Source organism: Zootoca vivipara, chromosome 8, assembly GCF_963506605.1.
Source record: "Zootoca vivipara chromosome 8, rZooViv1.1, whole genome shotgun sequence".
Lineage (NCBI taxonomy): Eukaryota > Metazoa > Chordata > Lepidosauria > Squamata > Lacertidae > Zootoca > Zootoca vivipara.
Window position 1 is genome coordinate 58,600,223 of NC_083283.1, and position 20,052 is coordinate 58,620,274.

The 20,052-nt window shown below is 39.5% G+C and overlaps 1 protein-coding gene and 1 long non-coding RNA gene across 9 annotated transcripts in view; one reads left to right on the forward strand and one right to left on the reverse strand.

Annotated features, from left to right (window-relative positions):
- LOC118090507 (uncharacterized) overlaps positions 1-8,786 on the forward strand; it is a 125,293-nt gene extending 116,507 nt beyond the window's left edge. Inside the window, exon 5 of the long non-coding RNA XR_009558051.1 lies at positions 8,704-8,786. This is a non-coding gene — a long non-coding RNA (uncharacterized LOC118090507). The remainder of the gene's footprint in view (positions 1-8,703) is intronic.
- Positions 1-20,052, reverse strand: part of CDKAL1 (CDK5 regulatory subunit associated protein 1 like 1) — a 250,860-nt gene that overhangs the window by 37,807 nt on the left and 193,001 nt on the right. For 7 of the 8 annotated variants that reach the window (XR_009558049.1, XM_035126315.2, XM_035126314.2 and 4 more), the window contains one exon: positions 19,033-19,095. Coding sequence is in view for 7 of the 8 variants with exons in the window: in XM_035126315.2 (XP_034982206.1) it covers positions 19,033-19,095 (63 nt within the window). In the remaining variant the exon portion in view is untranslated. Of the gene's footprint in view, positions 1-1,949; positions 14,871-19,032; positions 19,096-20,052 lie in introns of those variants that run through there. The other variant, XM_035126322.2, reaches the window with a different exon arrangement.

Below are 20,052 nucleotides of genomic sequence, written 5' to 3' on the forward strand. Positions count from 1 at the left end.
AGAAAATTCCATATATGGTGCAAATATCGTTCATAACATTTAATTATGCAGTTTCATCCACCTGAATTTTCATTCAGGTTCCTTTTCATTCTACATATTTCTACTATGAACATTCTGCAGTGTCATCTACAGCCACAGAAAAAGACCAGTTTGAGAAACATGGCCTGTGGTATTACATACCCTTCTTCTACTCAAGGCAATGGTAACTGTGCTGGCACCAGCATGTCCAAAAGGAGGTCTAAATTTACACAAGTATTATTTCTTCAGGCAAAAAGCCTGCAAGGGTAGCTGTTACAAACAATGACTGCAAGTAATTAAAAATGTATACACTGGACTCTGTAGGGGCTCATTCCATTCCACACTATTCAATGAGGACATCTAACTGAGGAAATGGAACAAGCTATTTAAAAAGAGAGAGAATGAATTCTTTCCGTATCTTCCTGAAAGATCTGCAGTGGGTTATTGTAACACGAACCATTTTAGTCTGCCTTGATCAGACAGCAAGACCACCATTGCTGCAGCCTGATAAATCTTGGTCATTTACCTGACTATCATGCTCAGTGGTATTATAAAAGAATGGAGAAAACTGATAAGCAGCAAAGGCTATTTGAGAACGCTGGGTAACACATTAACAAAAGCCTGTATGAAAGATTAAGGTAGCTTAATACAAACTACTTGGAGATTACAAAATGGGCCTGAATTGTTATGGTACCATTATTTTAACAGCTCCTGGTGCTAGCACAAGCCTTTTCCAGACATATTTGACTTACAAGGGTAGAAAAAAGCTATTTTCTCTTGTCAATTTCTATGGTGAAAATGATAGTTGAGGTCCTTGGTTGGGCAATGGGAGCTGGGGGTGGCCACATGTTACAAGCAAGGAAAAATGGCAGATTTCCTATCATAAATGTAATCTGTAGGCTGAGGCTTTTCCATCAAGCCCACCAAATACATATTTTTTTCCACATCCATTTTGGCTTTTGTGTATCTTTTGTTTTGTTTTGCGCAACTTCAGATCTCAAGAAGAATTCTGATAAACATAAAAACTTGTGAAGCAGGTCTTCATAAAACTATTCTGCTACTATTTCAGTAGATCCTCATAAAGCTATTGTGCTATTGTTGCTTTTGAATTTCTTTCTACTAACACAAAAAAATTGATTATAATGTTTAATCTTAAAAGCACCGGGTTCATACACCATAGGAAACCATGGTTTCACAGACCACGCATGAGCCACAGTGAGTTTTTGGGTTACACATTTCCCCCCCACCCTCCCTTTTCTTTAAGCTATGAGGAGATAGCTGACAACCAAGCAATGAACACTTAGCCCACAGCAAGCAGCGCTAATCATCTGATATTGTGAATTGTCCCTATGGGACTAGGATATACTAATCTTTAACATTTAAACTTGAGAAAACTGATAATGCTACATTTTCATCACACATGGACTACTGAACTAAATTAACAGCGATGTAGCATAGGTAACAGAATAACACTCTAAGTGCCCTACATACGGTATATTTGTAAGAGAGCCTAATCAATTGCAATGGAACTGATGTAAATTGTAACTTCCAAAGGTACTTTTTTTGAAAGCAAATATCATTGGGTTGGATATAACTATCTCAGACAGTAACCTATCTAGTAGTGGAATTGCATTTATTTAAAAGAAAATATTTAGGATTTATATATTTTGAGGCGTTAACATAAAAAGTTCACCACAAAATGGCCAAAACAAGCTTACCGTATGTAAAAATGGGAACAGTCTAAATGAAAGGACATACCAATATTTTAATTGTAATATGCTGCAGTGGTACAATAAAAATGCTAAATATTAATATTCAATTATAAATGAGAAAACACATTGTTTGAAAAAGTAAACAATAGTCTTCCTCCACACCTCCTCCAAACACTGAAAACTATTCTGTGATATTTTGTTGAAAAACTGTTCTTATTAAAAAAAAGAGAGAGGAATATTAGCTCCCAGTGACGTTATACAGTATTTAGAAATGTTCTAATTAAAGTTACTTATACAACAATAACTGGGACACGGGTGGTGCTGTAGTCTAAACCACAGAGCCTAGGGCTTGCCAATCAGAAGGTCGGCAGTTCAAATACCCGCAATGGGGTGCTTGGTCCCAGTTCCTGTCAACCTAGCAGTTTGAAAGCACATCAAAGTGCAAGTAGAGAAATAGATACTGCTCCAGCGGGAAGGTAAACGGTGTTTCCATGCGCTGCTCTGCTTTGTCAGAAGCAGCTTAGTCATACTGGCCACATGACCCAGAAAAACTGTCTGCGGACAAATGCCGGCTCCCTCAGCCTATAGTGCGAGATGAGCACACAACCCCAGAGTTGTCTGCCACTGGACCTAACGGTCAGGGGTACCTTTACCTTTTTATACAACAATAACAACACAAGAGAAACAAGTTCAACATTTGCTTGCATATCTTTTGAAATGAACCTGCTAACTTTTCATCTTCAATGACCTACAAATTAATATCAACTGTTTTTTCTTTGCAATTAAAATATTTATCAGTGCTGTGTCTTCATCTTATTAGAGACAGCAACAATGATTTCAAAACAGTCCCACAAACTCTGTCCTGACAGCATTCCTATCTTGAGCAGTTCTAATATGGAAATCCAGGTATAAATTCAGGTAATGAAAGGAGTCAAACTGCTCATAAAATGTCACCTTATTATGAGAGCCCACATCACTTCTCTGATACTGTATTGTCAATCAGTCAAAAGGCTATCCTTGTGACAGTAATTTTGGCCCGATACATGCCCCCAAACAAAGACAAACCCTAAAACTAAATTTCATATTGTTTTGACAGCTTTAGCAGTAAAATAGGCCAATTCCTTTCTATAATGCTCTCTAGGAGGCAGCAGCTGACTCAGTATTTGACAATAAATAAAATGTTTATAGAACAAGAAGGAAAGAAAAGGTGACAATATATTCTACTGTGCTTGAGGAGGCAATTAGAAAATAAACGATTTAAAAAAAAAATCAGATATGGTGGATCAGCTGCACAAGTACATGCAGAAGTTAATTTGAGCCAGAGCTCATTCCCACAACTTTTCAATGTAACAGATGAGCTCTGGAAACATGTGCCTGTCACTGGTTTTGTCTCCATCTACTTCTCCTTGCCTTCCACCTTACCAGTCCCAAAGTGCACCAGCCACCATAGGAACTAGAGGTGAAGAATACTTCTGATCCAAGTATCTTCAGTTAAAAATATATTTACCGACGTAACTCTGCATTACCATTAAACCTGAGAAAAAGAGGAGGAGGAGGAGAAGGGGAAGAAGAAGAAGCCCCTTCCTTCATATCCCAGAGAGCTAGTCTCAGAGTTCCAGGCTAACCACCAAGATGTAGACTTGTTTTGGTTCTGTTATAAAGCAGCTCTTTAAAGTAGAAAAGGAAAGCCAGACAGCACTTTGACATTGCAATCCCATGAGTGTGTCTATCTGCAGCATTTACATATATCTAATAAGTAGAGCAGGTAAAGTAGAATGACAAATATATAATCTCCAATGTATGTTGTTTATAATTTAACTTAATTAGCTGGACTATATCTATCCCTTCGTACTCTTCCCCCCAAGTATTCATTAACAAGTATTTCCAACTGTGCAAGATATTACCATCTTTTTCAAGGTGCAGATGGTGTTAAAATGCAATCTAAAAATATGATTGAAGTTGCAAAACTGAGCACCCCAAGTTCATTTAAAAAGGCGGGCAAACAAGGAAGCTTATTTGGGGTTAATTAGTTTGTATTTTATCCAGCCCTCAATTAAAATAAAGACTCCTGTTCTCTGCTGTAATTCTGAAAGAATACTTACGGTAGCTTTTACAGACCTCCCTGAATAACCCCATGAGAAGCAGGAATTAGTTAAACATTACCATTCCTGTCAACATGTTCTTTTGCCTAAAGATCACAGTTGCCTTCCTGATTGCACTTAGATGTTTCAATGTATGAAAAAAGTCCATACTTACAAAAATTACTTAGAATGGGGTTTCACAAAGGCGGCACATGAGAACAAGCTGAACGAAATTATAATGGGAGTGGCAGGCCTACCCATCTGACTGAGAACATAAAAATGAGAAACACAGTGACAATAGAGCAACAGAAGATATCAGACACAAACACATTACAGCAGGATGGTGCCCTCCTGATATATTGGAACCACAGTACCTAGGACAACACTGAATCTCTACAAACCAAGTCCAAATAGGAACAGGGGGACTGCTATGGAACAGTGCAGTAGGCACACTGTGCAAACTCAACTTTTCTATGCATGACACGTGTTTGCAAAGTATTGTTTCTTGCATTTTTGGTTTAACACTAAAGCACTGAACCTACTACTAATATTTATTGTGTTCACTTATCACCAGTGTAGTGTAAAAAAGAAAACTAGTAGCTTTAGGGCATTCAGTTGGGGAATCGTTTCAGCCAACAAGAAAATACTACTTTTGAAGATGAAGAAGAAGAAACTAGGTGAACATTCAGTTTGTCTTTATTTCAGATGTAGTTCTATTACAAGTACAACGAGATCAACAGTAAAAATTCTCATCTTTTAAAAAACTTAAACTCCTAGAAGGCCAAAAAATGAGGCCTAAATATAAAAAGGAAATTGATATGATGAATTAGGCCTCATTCACAAACCAGTGTAGTGTAAGCTACTATAGAGTAAGATGAAAAAGAGCTGTCAGAAACATGCAAGGCAGGAGTAGGGGGGAGTCCAGACTAGCCACTTGTACATCAACAAAAAGATAGGGGAAAAAGAAGAGGTTTTTCATAAAGTTGTATATGTATAGCTGTACATTTAGGAGTGATTACATTTCACAGTAGTGGGAAAGAATGTGATCAGGTGACCCAGTTGTTATTAATCTCAATATTATATGTGCATTTGAATTTTCTTCTATTTTTCAAAGACCAGTTAAGTTTTATTCATTTCACAACCTAATTACATCTATTAGTGTACAGTGTTAATATTAAGAAGCACATTAACTACATAGCAATAGAATTATAATAAAGATAAAACCTATTATTAAAAAAAAACTATTGCAATACCATACGTGGACACAGAAATCTGCTGCTGGGTTATAAGTGCTCCACTCAAGTCCCTCGACTGGAATCTGGAAAGCATTCAGATTATTGCAGAGGGTAAATCCAACCACCTTGCACCTCCCATTGAAATACATGGGGGCTATGAAGTAGCATGCTTAGTAGACGTTAGTTCAAGTAACGTATACTCAAGGTCAAATTATGTAAACCCCAAGTGTTCTCTGTGTCACGTATTATGCTGTAAAACAAACACTGTGCAGCAGCAGGTTTTGAGAGTGAAAAGGCAAATTCATTTTAATGAGCTGAGGTTGAAGGTTTGTGTTTTACCATTAAAATATTCCTTTGATCTTTGCCATGAAGAACAAACAATTCCTGTGCTTTCATCCGTAAAGAACTGACTTGACTTCTACTGAGCTGAGGTTGTGATCTTTCATTTCAAAAGAGAAATGTGACTGTACTGTCACACGGTCACAGAGCCTAACAGCACTGCGTCAGAAGACTCGGGATAGTTATGGCTCTAGAGGAGCTCTGAAAAACAAACTGACTATTCACAAAGTTCTGCAGACCCAGTTACCATGCAGTGTGCGCAGAGATGCCACAAAACCATTCCTGAAGCCTCAGGCAGACTCTAAGAGGTCTCCTCTCTCACACCTCATGAGGTGCTTACAGGATTAAGATGCACCCCAGTGTTTTTTTTGTGCACTGAAATATGGCTTCTGAACACAGGAATTATGTGAGCCAGCTTTTGAGCACTTGCCACTGAAGCTCTTTCACAGTCTAAAGAGAATCAGAAGTGAGATAAACATATTCTCATCATGTAGAAAAAAGAAGTGTGGAGAATACTGTAGCTCCCCCACTTTTCCACTAGGTGCTAAATGTATAGACAACGTAAGAATTAGGAATGGGTAGGTGAGAGAGGTAAAAAAGAGAGGAGGTCAAAGGGGAAAGGAAGATAGGCCATTCCACCATTTTGTAAAATGCCCTGATTGTATTCTAGATGACACCTAGTAATATATTTCAACTGAGGCTTATACATCTGAATTATAATATTTATACCCCACTTTTGAACAGAAACTGGCTACTGCCCAGCAGTCTCCCTGCCTGAGCTGACAGAGCTGCTATCAGTGGTGTTGAGGACTCCCAGACTGTTGGTTCTGGGGGACTTCAACATCCATGGCAAGACAATTGGCTATCTATGGAATGGCTTAGGACTTCATGGCTACCATGATGACCACAAGTTTGTCCCAGCCCAACACATGTGGCAGTCCACACTCTGGACCTTGCTTTCTCAGCTGGGCATGAGAGGGTGATCTGAAAGTGGGAGATATTGATATCAGTTCCTTGTCATGGTCAGATCACTTCCTGTTGAGATTTAGATCCATGCCTTGCACTCTGTCCTCTATGCCACCGGCTCTTTCAACAACTACATCAATTTTTCTCTGCCTTCATCAAATATAATTTATGAATGGTATGCTTTGCAAACAAAGCCAACAGATCTGATAAAAAATATTTGAGAATATCTCTGCAAGCCCCAAAATGATAGACACCATAAAATATGAATTTTATTTCTTTTACTGTTTATCCTCTCTTCTTTTTTTCCATCCAAAAAACTCCCACTGGAGAAACTCACAGGTTATGAGAAAGAAAAACAAGTTAATAACGAGGGTTATATTTTCTATACTTATTCACCTTGAGGCAGTTAATAAGACCAGAATCAGTTCCCAATAGAGAACTCACCATTGTTAATTCATAAGGATATATTAACTATTATTATAGACAACACAGCATCTTTAGCAGTTACAATGTTCAACACTGAAATCTGACTTATGTTGCTGTACAGTAATAATGAATGGCAACATTATCAATGAAGCTGCTTCACTGCATCTTCTAGATGGTTTTGTTTTATATCTGTTTGTATGCAAACTCTATGTGTACCCCTGCATTAGTAATATATTGTTTTTAAATAATTGAACTTTCATTCTAATTATTTTCTGCATATTTCTTATTTAAAATAAAATACCAGTACAGGTGCCTTGCATCTTACATGAGGGTTAGGTTCTGGGGGTAGACATGTATATGCAAAAACACATAAAGCCAGGAATCCCCAGAACCAGCCCCCTGCAAGGTGGAGGGCTGCATGCCCAGCTTTGGGAAGGCGGACAAGGGCTACGGAAGGCTCTTAGAGTCCTCCCTCCTCCTTCCCAATGCCTGATAAACACTTGCCTGGCTTTGAGAAGGAGGCACAAGGGCTCTAGGGCCCTGCCATGATGGGGTGGGGATGCCAGAGCCCTTGCACCACCTTTCCAAAGCCAGGTAAGTTAGCAAACGCAACTTTGTGCAGGTGTGAGCACACCCTTCTAACCACTTCCCACTCTCAGAATTTGCGACCTGAGGCAACTGCCTCACTCTGGCTCATGGTAGGGCCTGGCCCTGGGCAGGGTGATATAAATAGTGTGGTACTGAGTGTCAACTTTAGTATATTATCTTGCATTTAAAATTCAAGACCACAATCTTCTTTCTTATTCATAATTCTTAGGAGGCCACCAGCTTTCATGATCTATTTGGTAAGGAAGAAAAAAGCTTTCAGAACCATAGCAGCTTGTAATTATTTAATGGTAGGGGTGAATGGATCAGTCTATTTTTGGTCTATGTCAGTTTTGCATGTGTTCAAGCATAGGTTCCTTCCATTTCCTCATTTTTTAAAATGCACACAAATGCAGTATTTTTCACTAAAATGCACAATTTTATATATTTTCAGCTAACATTTACACATATTTCCTCCCAAAATACACATTTTGTTCTATTTTTATAGCATAATCCAAATAAAAAACCCTGTATTTTAATCTATGTATTAGTCCAAAGAATATGAATTAGGTCTGTTTGCTTAGAAAAGTAAACTGAACGAAATTCATTACCAACTATCAAATTGCAACTGCTGGGTGTGATTTGGTGGGGAGTCCTGCATGTAAAAAATGTCTCAACATGCCTGTGATCTATCACAGTATCTTGCAGGATCATTTTTGCACAGAATCATTAAGGAATCCAGCACATCTTAGAACTAATAAATCAAGGCTCCAGATATGTTAAAATTAAGGCCATTTAGTCATCATGGGAGAGAGTGTGCAGAATAGCCAACCTGGGTTTGTTTGTTTTCGCTCTGTCAGCAACTGGTTTTTCCGATTTCTTGATAGCTTCCTAGGGCAGCATTTATTTTGTCCCAAACTACACGACTTAATTATAATGAAGACTATGCCAAATGTCTTCAAGTAAACCTGATAAATATTTACCCTAAAATAAACCCTGTCAAGACTAGTTCTACTAAAATTAGACCTGTTGGTTTTTGTTTTAGCTGGCAGGAAGATGTGTAGATTGCACCTTCCACTCTCCACTCTCTTTTGTTATATGTTATGTTCCAAAGGTTTTGAAGCAAGAGAGAAGACAGGCTGGAAAGGCAGAGAAATTTGTATTGGATCTTTCTGGTTGCTCAGCTTAAAAACAGTTTCAGATTTTTTTTTGGATGTTTGGGGAGAAAATCTCGCCAAAGCACTACATCATTTGCATTACTTCCCCAAGTAGCTCAGTTGAAATGATGCAGCTTCCATCCCCCAAAACTCAGTCTTCCACATTTATTTATTTTATTTACAGTTTGACTGTGCTTCACCCCACCAACGGAGTTGTGTCAGAGCCAAGGTACTATTGAGTGCTTTTTACACCTAGTTGTGTTAAGGTAATTTCTTTGGAAAGTACGTACAAATTCTATTTTTCTACCTTTGAAATTTAGCATTTAAACTTCTACAAATGTCTTTGGAACTGGAAAAGAAAGATGCCTTCATGAACATAGACAGGTAAAACTCCCAGGTGACTTGTTGCCTAGGATCAAAAAGTGTAATGCTTTTTTAAATGCACAGGAATTTAATGTTTATTCCTAGCTTTGTCAGAGTGCTGATAATTTGGGGTTTTCGCCCACCCTAGCTATAGTACTAGTAAAGCCAGACACCTGAAATTTAAAGAGCTTGATTATTTTGATAATTCTTATCTTTACACACCAGTTTATATAATATTTTAATTGAGACATCTCATAAATGTTGTGGAATACAGTACTGTGGCTTTCACTTGATGCAATCAATGCCTGAGGTAATAAAGCAAGCAGGTTTACATAAAAGCTTAACTTTGTTTTATGTATTTGATCACCCGCAGCATCAAGCTATATTGCACTGTAGAGGGTTGAAAGCATTTCATATACCGGTACTTCCAGATTTATGCTGTCCACAGCAAACAATGGGTTGGAACCAAATGTTCTGCTTCTAAGTCACGGAATGATCCTTTTTGTGAACAGAAACTCCTTCTGTGAGTGGAATAGAGTTCTGTATCAAATTCATAGCATTCTGTGGGTGGCCACATTGACAAAGTCAGCCAGATGTCGACCATGGTGATCACTGCTAATCCCAATACACAAGCAGGACTACCACTAGGCAGGGGAGTGTGAAATGGAAGGACAGCAACCAATATATTGTTCTCATGTGCCAACTACCACCTTTCAGAAGAATGCATTCTCTATCACTCTGACTCTGATCGCTATTTGGAAAACTGGAAAAGCAGTATCCTAGACACAAGTCTGGTGTAAGAGCCAATCAAATCACGATGAATAAAGCACTGAGTATAGCACAATATGTTACTTAAAAACAAGAATGAAGGATTAAAGACACTAAGAAGGAATGTCGCAATACTGTATTTCTAAATATCAGAAGCTATTTGCCCAAGAGACACCACTCTGTAGGTTTTTTTTTATAGCTTATTAAGACTTTTGGGGGGTTAACTTATATGTGGGGCAGGGTTAGGTTGCTAGTCTTTTAAGGTAAGATTCACTTAACGAGCCACATCAGCAGAAGCCCTGCAGAAGGACTTCTGCCTGTGCGATGGGGCTTCTCTACCCGCCATTCCCCAGAGACCCCAAAACTGACTTGGGGGAGAACCCTCAAAGCAGCATACAGGGGGAGGAGAGGAGGGATTCTTTCAGCTGGCAAGCTAAAATGCTTGCACAGACAGAATCTTCCATAGCACGACACTATCTCTCTTTTTTAATAGTCTATGCTGTCATATCTAGATGTTTCATCAGCACAATAGCAGCATTTTAAAAAATCTGACACTCTGCTGGTGTAACTTGCTCCTTCAATCAAACTTGATCATATGTTGACACAGTAATTTTAGGGACTAAAATCTATTAAAATATTTGGTTTTCAATAGGAGGCTTTAATGATAAAGTAACGGTTCCCATCATATTCATATACTAAATGTGAAAATTAAATCCATGTATTTAATGATACTAATATCTAGGAACATATAGTACATATTTGAAACAGAGCTGACTAATCTTTTCTAGGAGATTTAAAATCATATTCACAATTTTGAAGAGGATTTACAAAAAAACCACAATTTTGTGGTTTTACAAAGAACGCAAAACAAATAACTCCAAAGGCCATTTTTAAGTGGCCTAAAATGTAATCTGAAACCTAATTTTAATTATACTGTACAACCAGTCATTTTGATGTGCTCAGATTCATTTATAATCTCTTGTGTTAGAAATGGAAGAAAACTTGACAGCACAATCCTACGCATATCTACTCAGATGCAAAGTCCACACCTGGGACTTTCCCCCATATAAGTGTGTAGAGGATTTCAGCCCGAATGAAACATAATTGAGTTGCTGAACTACTGTGAAATATACACACATGAATGGATCACTCTCTATGTAGGCTCCATAAGTAATTTCATATGTAACCAATTTTTATCTATCAATATAAATGTTTTTAATGTTATATACTGAAATTAACACTCCTAGACATTGACACACACAGACATTAAACAGTAATGCATATATTTTCTTGGTTTTCTTTCTCTGGGTTATGATTAATGCAGCCTATCAGAAGCCAGATGGTGCAAAACCAAAACCATCAATCAAAGTGAAAAGACCACTGAGTACTATTCCACAATGATGTGCTTGCAAATGGAAATTTTGTTCATAGACCCTTGGCTATGATATGCATAGAAAACCATAAACAGGCTTACACAGTCACCAAAGAACTAGCAGAGATGGTCTGTGCTTTGTTAGCTAAAAAGCTGGAAAGGCAATGGTCATTGCTGTGAGGGGGTAAGCTTGCATAAGCCTAAATGCTACTTAGCTTAAAACAAAGTTAAAAGTGAGTTTCAAAATGATTTTCATAATCTTTGCGTTGATGACAGTATCTATCAAACTGTCCATTTGCCACTGATTTAATATTGGATAATGCCACACATTAAGAAGCAGCTGCCACTGTCTGCCTGAGACATGAATTGGCATTTAATGACTTGTCCCGCACAAGCTTTTTAAATACAGTAATCTCAAATGTCTTCATTTTACAATGCACCCCCCCCTAAAGATCCAAAAGAAAAACAAATGCTCATTCCTTATACATTCAACTATGATGCCTGGTTCTTGATTCATTTCTCTTAGTAAAGGAGTATTTTGCACACGCATAATTTAACATACATGAGAACTACCACTGAATCTCACAAACAGTATTTTCTCTCTCCACACAGTGTTTGTGTGTGAAGATGCAAAATATATCCAATGCCTCTCTGTGATCTCATACTCACACATGACAACACTTTTATAAATATCTGTATTGCTATTCACTACATCATCTTTACATTCTATATATTCCATACTTTTTCAACCCAACTATTTCTCAAGGTATTAATGTTCTGTTGTAAATTATTTTTATTTTTACCTGGTGATGCTGAACAAGTAGCAGTGAATTCAACAAGCAGCCTACAGTGGAATAATTCTACTAAAATAAATATAACTTATTTAGGTTATATTGTTGGTAAAATTAATTTCACTTAGGCTTACACTGCTTCGAGGACTCATCTATATACAGTGGTACCTCTACTTACGAATAACTCTACTTACGAATAACTCTACTTACAAATGGAGCTCCGTCTGCCATCTTGGATGCGGTTTAGATAGGATTTTTTCTACTTACGAATTTTTAGATAGGGTTGCTACTACTTACGAATTTTTCTCCCAATGCATTCCTATGGGATTCAACTTACAATTTTTTCCGACTTATGAATGTGTGTTCGGAACGCATTAAATTCGTAAGTAGAGGTACCACTGTATATAAAAATGTTCCCACTGTGTGCGCGGATGTAACACCCTTCCTCCGTAATCGCTGAACCAAATTGCATCAAATTAGGACAAAGCGTACCTTGCCCATCAGGGAGGGATCTGGCATAATTCCCCCCCCCCAAAAAGCACACCTTTCATACCTAAAATAATGATTAAACACAAAAAAGTGGCGTGCAAATTATACATCACCAGCAGAAACTCTGAAGACTCCAGCAGCATCCAATAGAAAGGCAGATTGCGCACTGTCACCAGCAAAAGCTCTTAAGGGTGGCGCCAAATAATGATGTCATCAACCATGTAACTGAAACCACCAAGGCCATTACCAGACAACCCACAGAGCCAAGGACTGGAGATACAGGGCGGAGGCCTTGGCTCTACTTTAAAGCCTACAAACTAGGCTCTGCTTTATTTTACAAACTAGCCCTTGGCTCTGCTTTACAGCCCACAGACTAGGCCTCACCTATACCTTACAGCCTAAAGACTAGGCCTCGGCTTCACTTTACAGACTAGGCCTCAGCTCTACAGCCCTTTAAATACTATCCTGAATGGTGCCCTGGGTGTGGGGATGAGGGGCCCAAATAGGTCATGGGCTGATGTAGGGTGGGGGGAGCCACTGGGTGGGGGGAGGGGGGACGGGATACCTGATGGGTCACTACAGGATGGGAGTAAACACAGGGATGAGACACAACCACGGGGGAGGGGAGGGGAGGAAAAAGCACATAGTCCAGGGGGAAACGGACACATCCTCCCCCTTTCCTGGGAGACATTGACCCTGAGCATAGCTGTCAAGTTTTCCCTTTTCTCGTGAGGAAGCCTATTCAGCATAAGGGAATTTCCCTTAAAAAAAGGGAGAACTTGACAGCTATGACCCTGAGTCAGGCACAGCAACGCATCATGGATCGTCACAGGGTGGGGGCAGCCACAGGGATAACCCACAGCAATGCATGGGAGGGTCAACTAGTAGCTTAAATAAAGTAATATAAGCTATTGTGGTCTCTGGGTAGTCCCACACATAGGTGTCTCCTAAGCTACATACTTGGTGGTGTGCAGATTGCTTCAGGAGAAAAGGTTTTGAAGAACAGAAAGGCTGTAGCACATCGCCCAGAGCCTACTGTTACAAAGACAGGACTGGATCAAGTGACAGCTTTGCAGGGGAAACACTTCATCTGCTTATTATATTATAATGCTGTGGTTTTAATTGCTTATACAGTACTGAAAACCAGGAAATAAATATTATAAATACATGCAGAATTCTGGAAAAGGGCAAAAGTAGGAACGATTCTTAACATCAGCAGGGAGTGGCCTACCAAATTTATACTACTCTGCAATTACAGACACCAGCCATGTGGAAGGATCAGTGATGGAGAGCTTGCTGTTCTCAATGGGAGGGGGGGGGCAGGAGCACCATTTCCCTTCAAAAAGCTCTTCTTTCTCAGTTTTAAAATAAAAAAAATTCCTTCAGTAGCACCTTAAAGACCAACTAAGTTTTTATTTGGTATGAGCTTTCGTGTGCATGCACACTTCTTCAGATACAGTGAAATGGAAGTTTCCAGGCACTTATGTAGAGAAGGGGTGGGGAGGGGTGTTTTTGCTGTCCTAAGTTCACCTGGATTGTATTTTATAAAGATACAATCTACCATCTGGGCAGTTTTTCTGTTTTCCTTCCAAAGCGCTGTGCCAAAGATGCAAGCCACAGAGGTTATCTCAACCCTAGTATATTATATCTTAATGTCTTTAAGAAAATGCTGTAATAAATTTCTTATTTCAGTAAGAATGCCTTTGTGAACAGACTACTGTTCAGCCTGATAAAAAGCACTGGCTCCTATAACATCTCTCATTCTCTTGACAAAAAAAAAATCTCTTCTCACATGCAACACATGAAAATGTCTTTTGAACTGAAACAGAAGATACCAAGAAAACAAAATAGCTCAAGAACAACTTGACATGGATTTCTAACAACATAAAGGGATAATGCTGGACTGCATCTGAAAGGATTCATAATGCTGAAGGTGAGGTGGAAAGCGATGTGCTTGGGTACACAATTCTGTATAGTCTGGGTGTATAGTTCAGGGGTATATGGGGTGTTAGGTAGCCAGTGGGTCTGAGCAGATAAGACCAATAGTGGGCCCTGTGATCAGGAAGATGGTTCTTGCATGTGTTGTAGAGGAAAGTGAGGGGCAGATGGGACTTATCAACCTGGGAAGGTAGCCCATGTAGAAGAAGGAAAACTCTTATCTTAAACCTCCACTGCCTTGTAGGATATCTTTGGGAGAAGAAAAGGCTAAGGAGTAAACCCTGCACAAATCTGGAGTCTCTAAGACGGTTGGATGACACCTAGCTGGTGCCAAACACATTGTTCTGCTTTTCTTTGGACCACAGTAAGGCCAAGAGGAAGGTCTTGTTGTCTGGGCAGCCAGGAGCTCCATACACACTGCCCAGGCTTGCACCCTGGAGAGGTCACTTTAGTGCTGCTAATGCAGTAGTTTGACTTCACCCCCAGAGGCACACACCACTGTCTCTCAAGACAAGACAGATGCCAACAATAACATGGGTCATGTCCATCATAAGGAGTGCCTTTACCTTGGTCAGTTTCATGGAAACTGACATCAGTTCCCTAGTGAAGGATCCTTATTCATATTACATGCTAGAAAGACCAAGGAGAGAAATTAATATAATGCTCTCAAGCTAATGAAACAATGAAATATTATCTTAAACCCAATATTGGCTTTATAAGCAGGGAAAATCTGATCAGTACCTTTGTAGCGTATATGAAATATATCTTGTTTTAGATCCTCAGCCTCCCTACTTCTCCAATCAATCAGCTGAATAAAATTCTCAATTTGGAAGTATTCCACATCATGCAGAAATACTTCAAAAATGCTGAAAGAAGTCTCATCAGTTTTAGTCAATTGTCAGCTATGACATCTGTCAGGGTTTTCAACAGGCTCCTGGAGCTTGAGTTAACCTCTGCCTTTGTTTGTTTGTTTTAAGACAACCACTGTGCCCCTGAAGAACATCCTCTGAACTCTTAACAATAAAGATATACCGCAAGAATCACAAACGCAAAATCACAAAACTATTCACGAAGCTGCACGGTCAGTGAAGATACAGCTTCCCACAGTCCTAATCTTGAGCCATTACTAAAAATAAGGGCCTATGCTTATTATTATTTGTTAAATTTACACGCCTCCTTTCCACCAAATGATCAAGGCAGCTAACTATGCAAATGCAATGAAATATAATAAACACAATTTAGTACAAAGTAAAAACATGGAAACAAGATAGGTAAAACACAACAACACAACCACCAGTAAAAACCAACACTTAGGAGCCAAATGTCTGCCTAAAAATGTTTTTGTCTGCTAGCAGAAGGCTGTCAGCGATGGCAAGTAGTTCCAAAGTCTGGGGGCAGCTATCAAGAAGGTTTTTTGCTCTTAAGGATATATGATCTATGACAAACAGGTGCAGAAATTCCTTGGACATTTTTCTTCCCCACTTTTGGTATGCACTGTTATCCACATGGATAACAATAATATTTCCCTGGGGTGTCTTTGGTAAGGATAACAGACTAGACAGAATTTGAAACACAGTCTCTGCCTTTCTATAGCCACTCCATTCCTCCAGCTTTCTCAGTGGTTTTCTACTCCTCTCTCACTCTCCCTTAACACAGTGGGAAGGGAAGTCCTAAGTACCGGACTACAGAAACTCCCAAGAGACAAATTTCTAAATGCAAACAGGGAAATACCCTGCAGCTATGAGGATATACATATACTATGCAATTATTACATCTTATGGTTGGTATTGCATGCGGAAATATTTCTAGCACTGTCCAAAACACTTTGGCTCTAATTCAGAGTCTTGCAAGCACATCCTGGGTTTTGATGTCCTTTCTATTTCAGCAGCCTCACCAAAACCACAAACAAAACTATACTAAAAGCAGTTTGAAATTGTGCTAGGGAAAGCAAAGGAGAGAAAGGCACACCCACCCTTCAAAGATTAGGATTTTGTGGGATTATAGCCATGATGTGGAAATAAGCTCCGCTAAAGTCACTGTAACTAGCTTACTTCCAAGAAATGTAAGAAATTACACTTGGAATCTGTGGAAAATATTAGGAGCTAAAAATATGTGAAGTAAATTAACTTGCTAGGCTGCCACAAGGCAGCTGCATCCATGTATTGAATTACAGAAACTGTAACCTAAAAAAGTTAATGTGATGTGAACATGATTAGGTTACAGCAAATGTTTTTTTTTTAAAAAAAAACAATAGCAGAGGTTTGGTATATTGAAGCGGCTTAGTAGGGGAGTAGGAGCTGGAATGCAGAATGACAAAAGGAAAATGAAGTGTTTCAGATGGACACAGGCAAGATATAAACGTGCAGTGTATTGGAGATAATTTGGAACATAAGAACACAGCCTTTTCATCTTCCTGCACTTCTCTTATTTTTCTACCTCCATTTCTCCCAACAAACCCTTACACAAGCCTGTGATCTTGAAAAAACTATTTGCCACTTGATTCTGAAACTTTTGTTATTTATAAAAGGCCCTAAAACAGAGATCAAAAGAACAAGTCTAAGAATTCATATTCTTTTTCCACACCTCCTGATGAGTCATTAGTAAAATAAGTGCATAAACTCACAACTGAAGTCAAAAACAGTTGAGGATACTTTGATATAGTGCCACAAAGGATATGTGCAAGGAGGCAACAGAGGTTACAAATGGCCCAGTTCCAATAAGAGTGCTAATAAAAGAATAATGGAATTTTCTTGTACTGTGAATGGAGAGGAAAAAACCTGTGCCACCAGGGATTTTAGACAAGGGGGGGGGGATATCAAAGCTTTGCCTCTTCAGTTGATTCTCTTTATTATATCTTAATTGATCTACTATTACATTTAACTTCAACAGTTCCATATCACAAAATTCCCTTCAGAACTCATAGTTGTCAATCTTTTTTTAAAAAAAAATACCATTAATCAATTTACACAAGCTTTACCATTTGAAGCATGATGCCTATGATTGCACAGCAAAAAGGAGCACTTGGATGAATTAGCTAAAAACATTTCACAATTACACCTGTACTACTTATATATCATTTTACATATGCCTCTCTTTCTGTGTGTGTCCTGCTCTTCCAAGGAGGTTTATGTACCCAAAATTCCAGAACACAGTATTAATAACAAAACAAATTAAAACTTCTAAAACCTCCTCCTACAAAATTAATAAGCCAGCAGTCATAACACATTTAATTCTTAGCTCAAAATGTAAAAAATCTACAAACCAACAATTAAAAGGAACAGATGGGGGGTGGTCTCACTCTCTGCTGTCTGGCCCACCATGGTCGAAGTGTGGCTATAGTATAAGGCCTTCCTGCACACCACAAAGCAGCCTCCAATTCTCCCTCCATCCAGCCACTAACACTGTAGAGCAGAGCTTTCCAAACTGTGTGTCACAACACATTAGTGTGTCCGCTGCACAAACGCTCCCAATGCTCCTCCCGGGACTGGAAAGGGGTTAGTTTAACCACTGATTTGCTAGTAAAACTGAATTATTGTGTCGCAAAATGATGCATGTCTAAAAAGTGTGTCACCAGCATGTAAAGTATGGAAAGCTCTGCTGTAGAGGGTGGGTAGAGAAGGGAGGGGAGGGAAAGAAATCATAGAAGAGCAACAGAGGTGAGAAAAGATGAGAAAAGAAAGGGGGAAACAAGGTAGGGCTCTAGCACATTGGGTTCATAGGGAGCCCAGAGAGAAACCACAGATCATCCAGTACATGACCAGCCAGTGGGAGGAGCCACCCCCTTGACAAGCCAGTGGGAGGAGCCATCCTAGACTGATGACTATCCTCCTTATCAAATTCATTTAAAAACCTGAATTACCAAAATTGTGATAAACATGTCATTGCTACCTGACAGGACCATATTGCTATCTGTTTTCCAGATGGCTACCACTAGCTACCTTGAACCATGCTCTTGCTTTTGCCTGTTCAAGACAATGTTGATCGACGGGTAACCGTGATTTCTGAGATTCTTCTGCAGTTGCGAACAGTAGTGTAGGGTGTGTCATTATTCCCTCCACTCAGGATTAATGTGACTGCCCACATACACTGTTAGAGAGATGGGAAGGATCTGCGCTGGAAATTGATTCCCCATAAAGCAGTAGATGCATTCATCACAGTGGGTTAACACCCACATTTTACAGTTTGAGAATCAGTTTTAGACACATAAAGAAAGCCAAGTGCTTGCATTATGGCTGGTGCAGAGGAGGAATGCAAAAGGCCTCCCCATGGAAACTTCACCAAAGGGTACAAATCCTAGCTAGAGGAGTATAAAAGAAAATGACCTTCTCAGAATGGTGCTGATTGACGCTGCTAATGGGTCTGAAAATGTGCAGAGCAAAATGTATCAAGACTCCATTGATCTCTAATGACCTAATTCAAATTAAACTACACCAAGGAAAGGGAGAAAAGGGAAAACCCATAGGAGGTCCTAACAGAGAGTCAGTGGTGCTTTATTTGTAGAAGTAGACAAAATGATTCATCAGAGTCAATGACTGGCTGGTCCAGGTAGATGGGAAAGCCCTAAACTCCAACTGAAGGGAAAGGGTGGTGGTTGTTTTTTACACAGTACGTAGCTCTATCCTCAAAGATTGATCCTAACAGTACCATATGCCCGAGCAACAAGAACCACCCCCCCAAGGCCACCACAGGGGTTGAACTGGTTGTACATCCTTTAGTAGCTTAAAGGGTGTGTATACCATCATCATTAACAGAGTAGTATTACTGACAAAAACATTCTGCAATTTATTTTTACCTTGTGATCATATGGGTTGTACGAGTGAAACAATCTTGACAGTTCTTTCGTTCTCTGTTTTTTCTGTAGAAAAACAAGAAAACATAGTATTATAGGACTGAGAAGCAAAATCATTACATGTTGGATGAAGCCATAGGAAACCTATTTTTATCCTAGCACTATTTGACTGCACATCAAAAATATGCTTCATTCACGAGACTTCCGGTTTTTGCCGCGACCGAAACGGCTGCGCTCCGCGCGAGCTCCGCGTTGAGAGCGTTGTTGGAGAGGCTATTGGGGGTAGCGAGGGCTGCGCAACCCCAAGAAAAGTCAAGGGGGTGACCCTTGGCTGAAGAAATCCGGCGGCGTTGGACAGGACCATCGGTATTCCCCAGCTGAAGGCGGGAGAGCGGAGGGTCCTAGACGCACTCGGATCGAGCGCTTCCCAACAAGAAGCCCCGAAGCCCGGATCGGCGTGTGTGCGGTAAAACTTTCAGAACTTCTATCAACCCAACTACAACCCGGCACTGTTAAGTAAGCAGGATATTTGGCAACCGATATAGAATTAAAAGGAGAGAAATAAGAGGAGTTAGAAGATAAACGCAGTGCCGCGGCAAAGCCAAAAACAGCGAAATCAAATGGGGGAAAGAGAAAGAACGAGTAGAGAGTCATATACTTTGTAGCGAAAAGTAACCGCAAAAAGTGAAAGGTTTCGGTTACATGAAGAAGAGCTATATTAGGAAAAAACCTGCAAAGGGAGAGTTGAAAAAGGACTTTGTTGTTGCCTTTGTTTGAAAAAGGAGGGGAAAGGGGGAAGGAAAGGAGAGGAAACAGCAGCTGGAGTGCGAAAAACCCCGTGAAAATAACCCAGTAAAGAGAACGCGGAAAGGGTGGAGAGAAAAAAAAGACTTACCCATTCCAGGACAATATCTTGAGACTTGCAAAAATGAGATTTTAAATTCAATGACTTAAAATAAAAAGCGATACCTGAGACAAAGATGGAGTAGCGTGGGACCGAAAGGGGTGGTGACTGCTAAATTA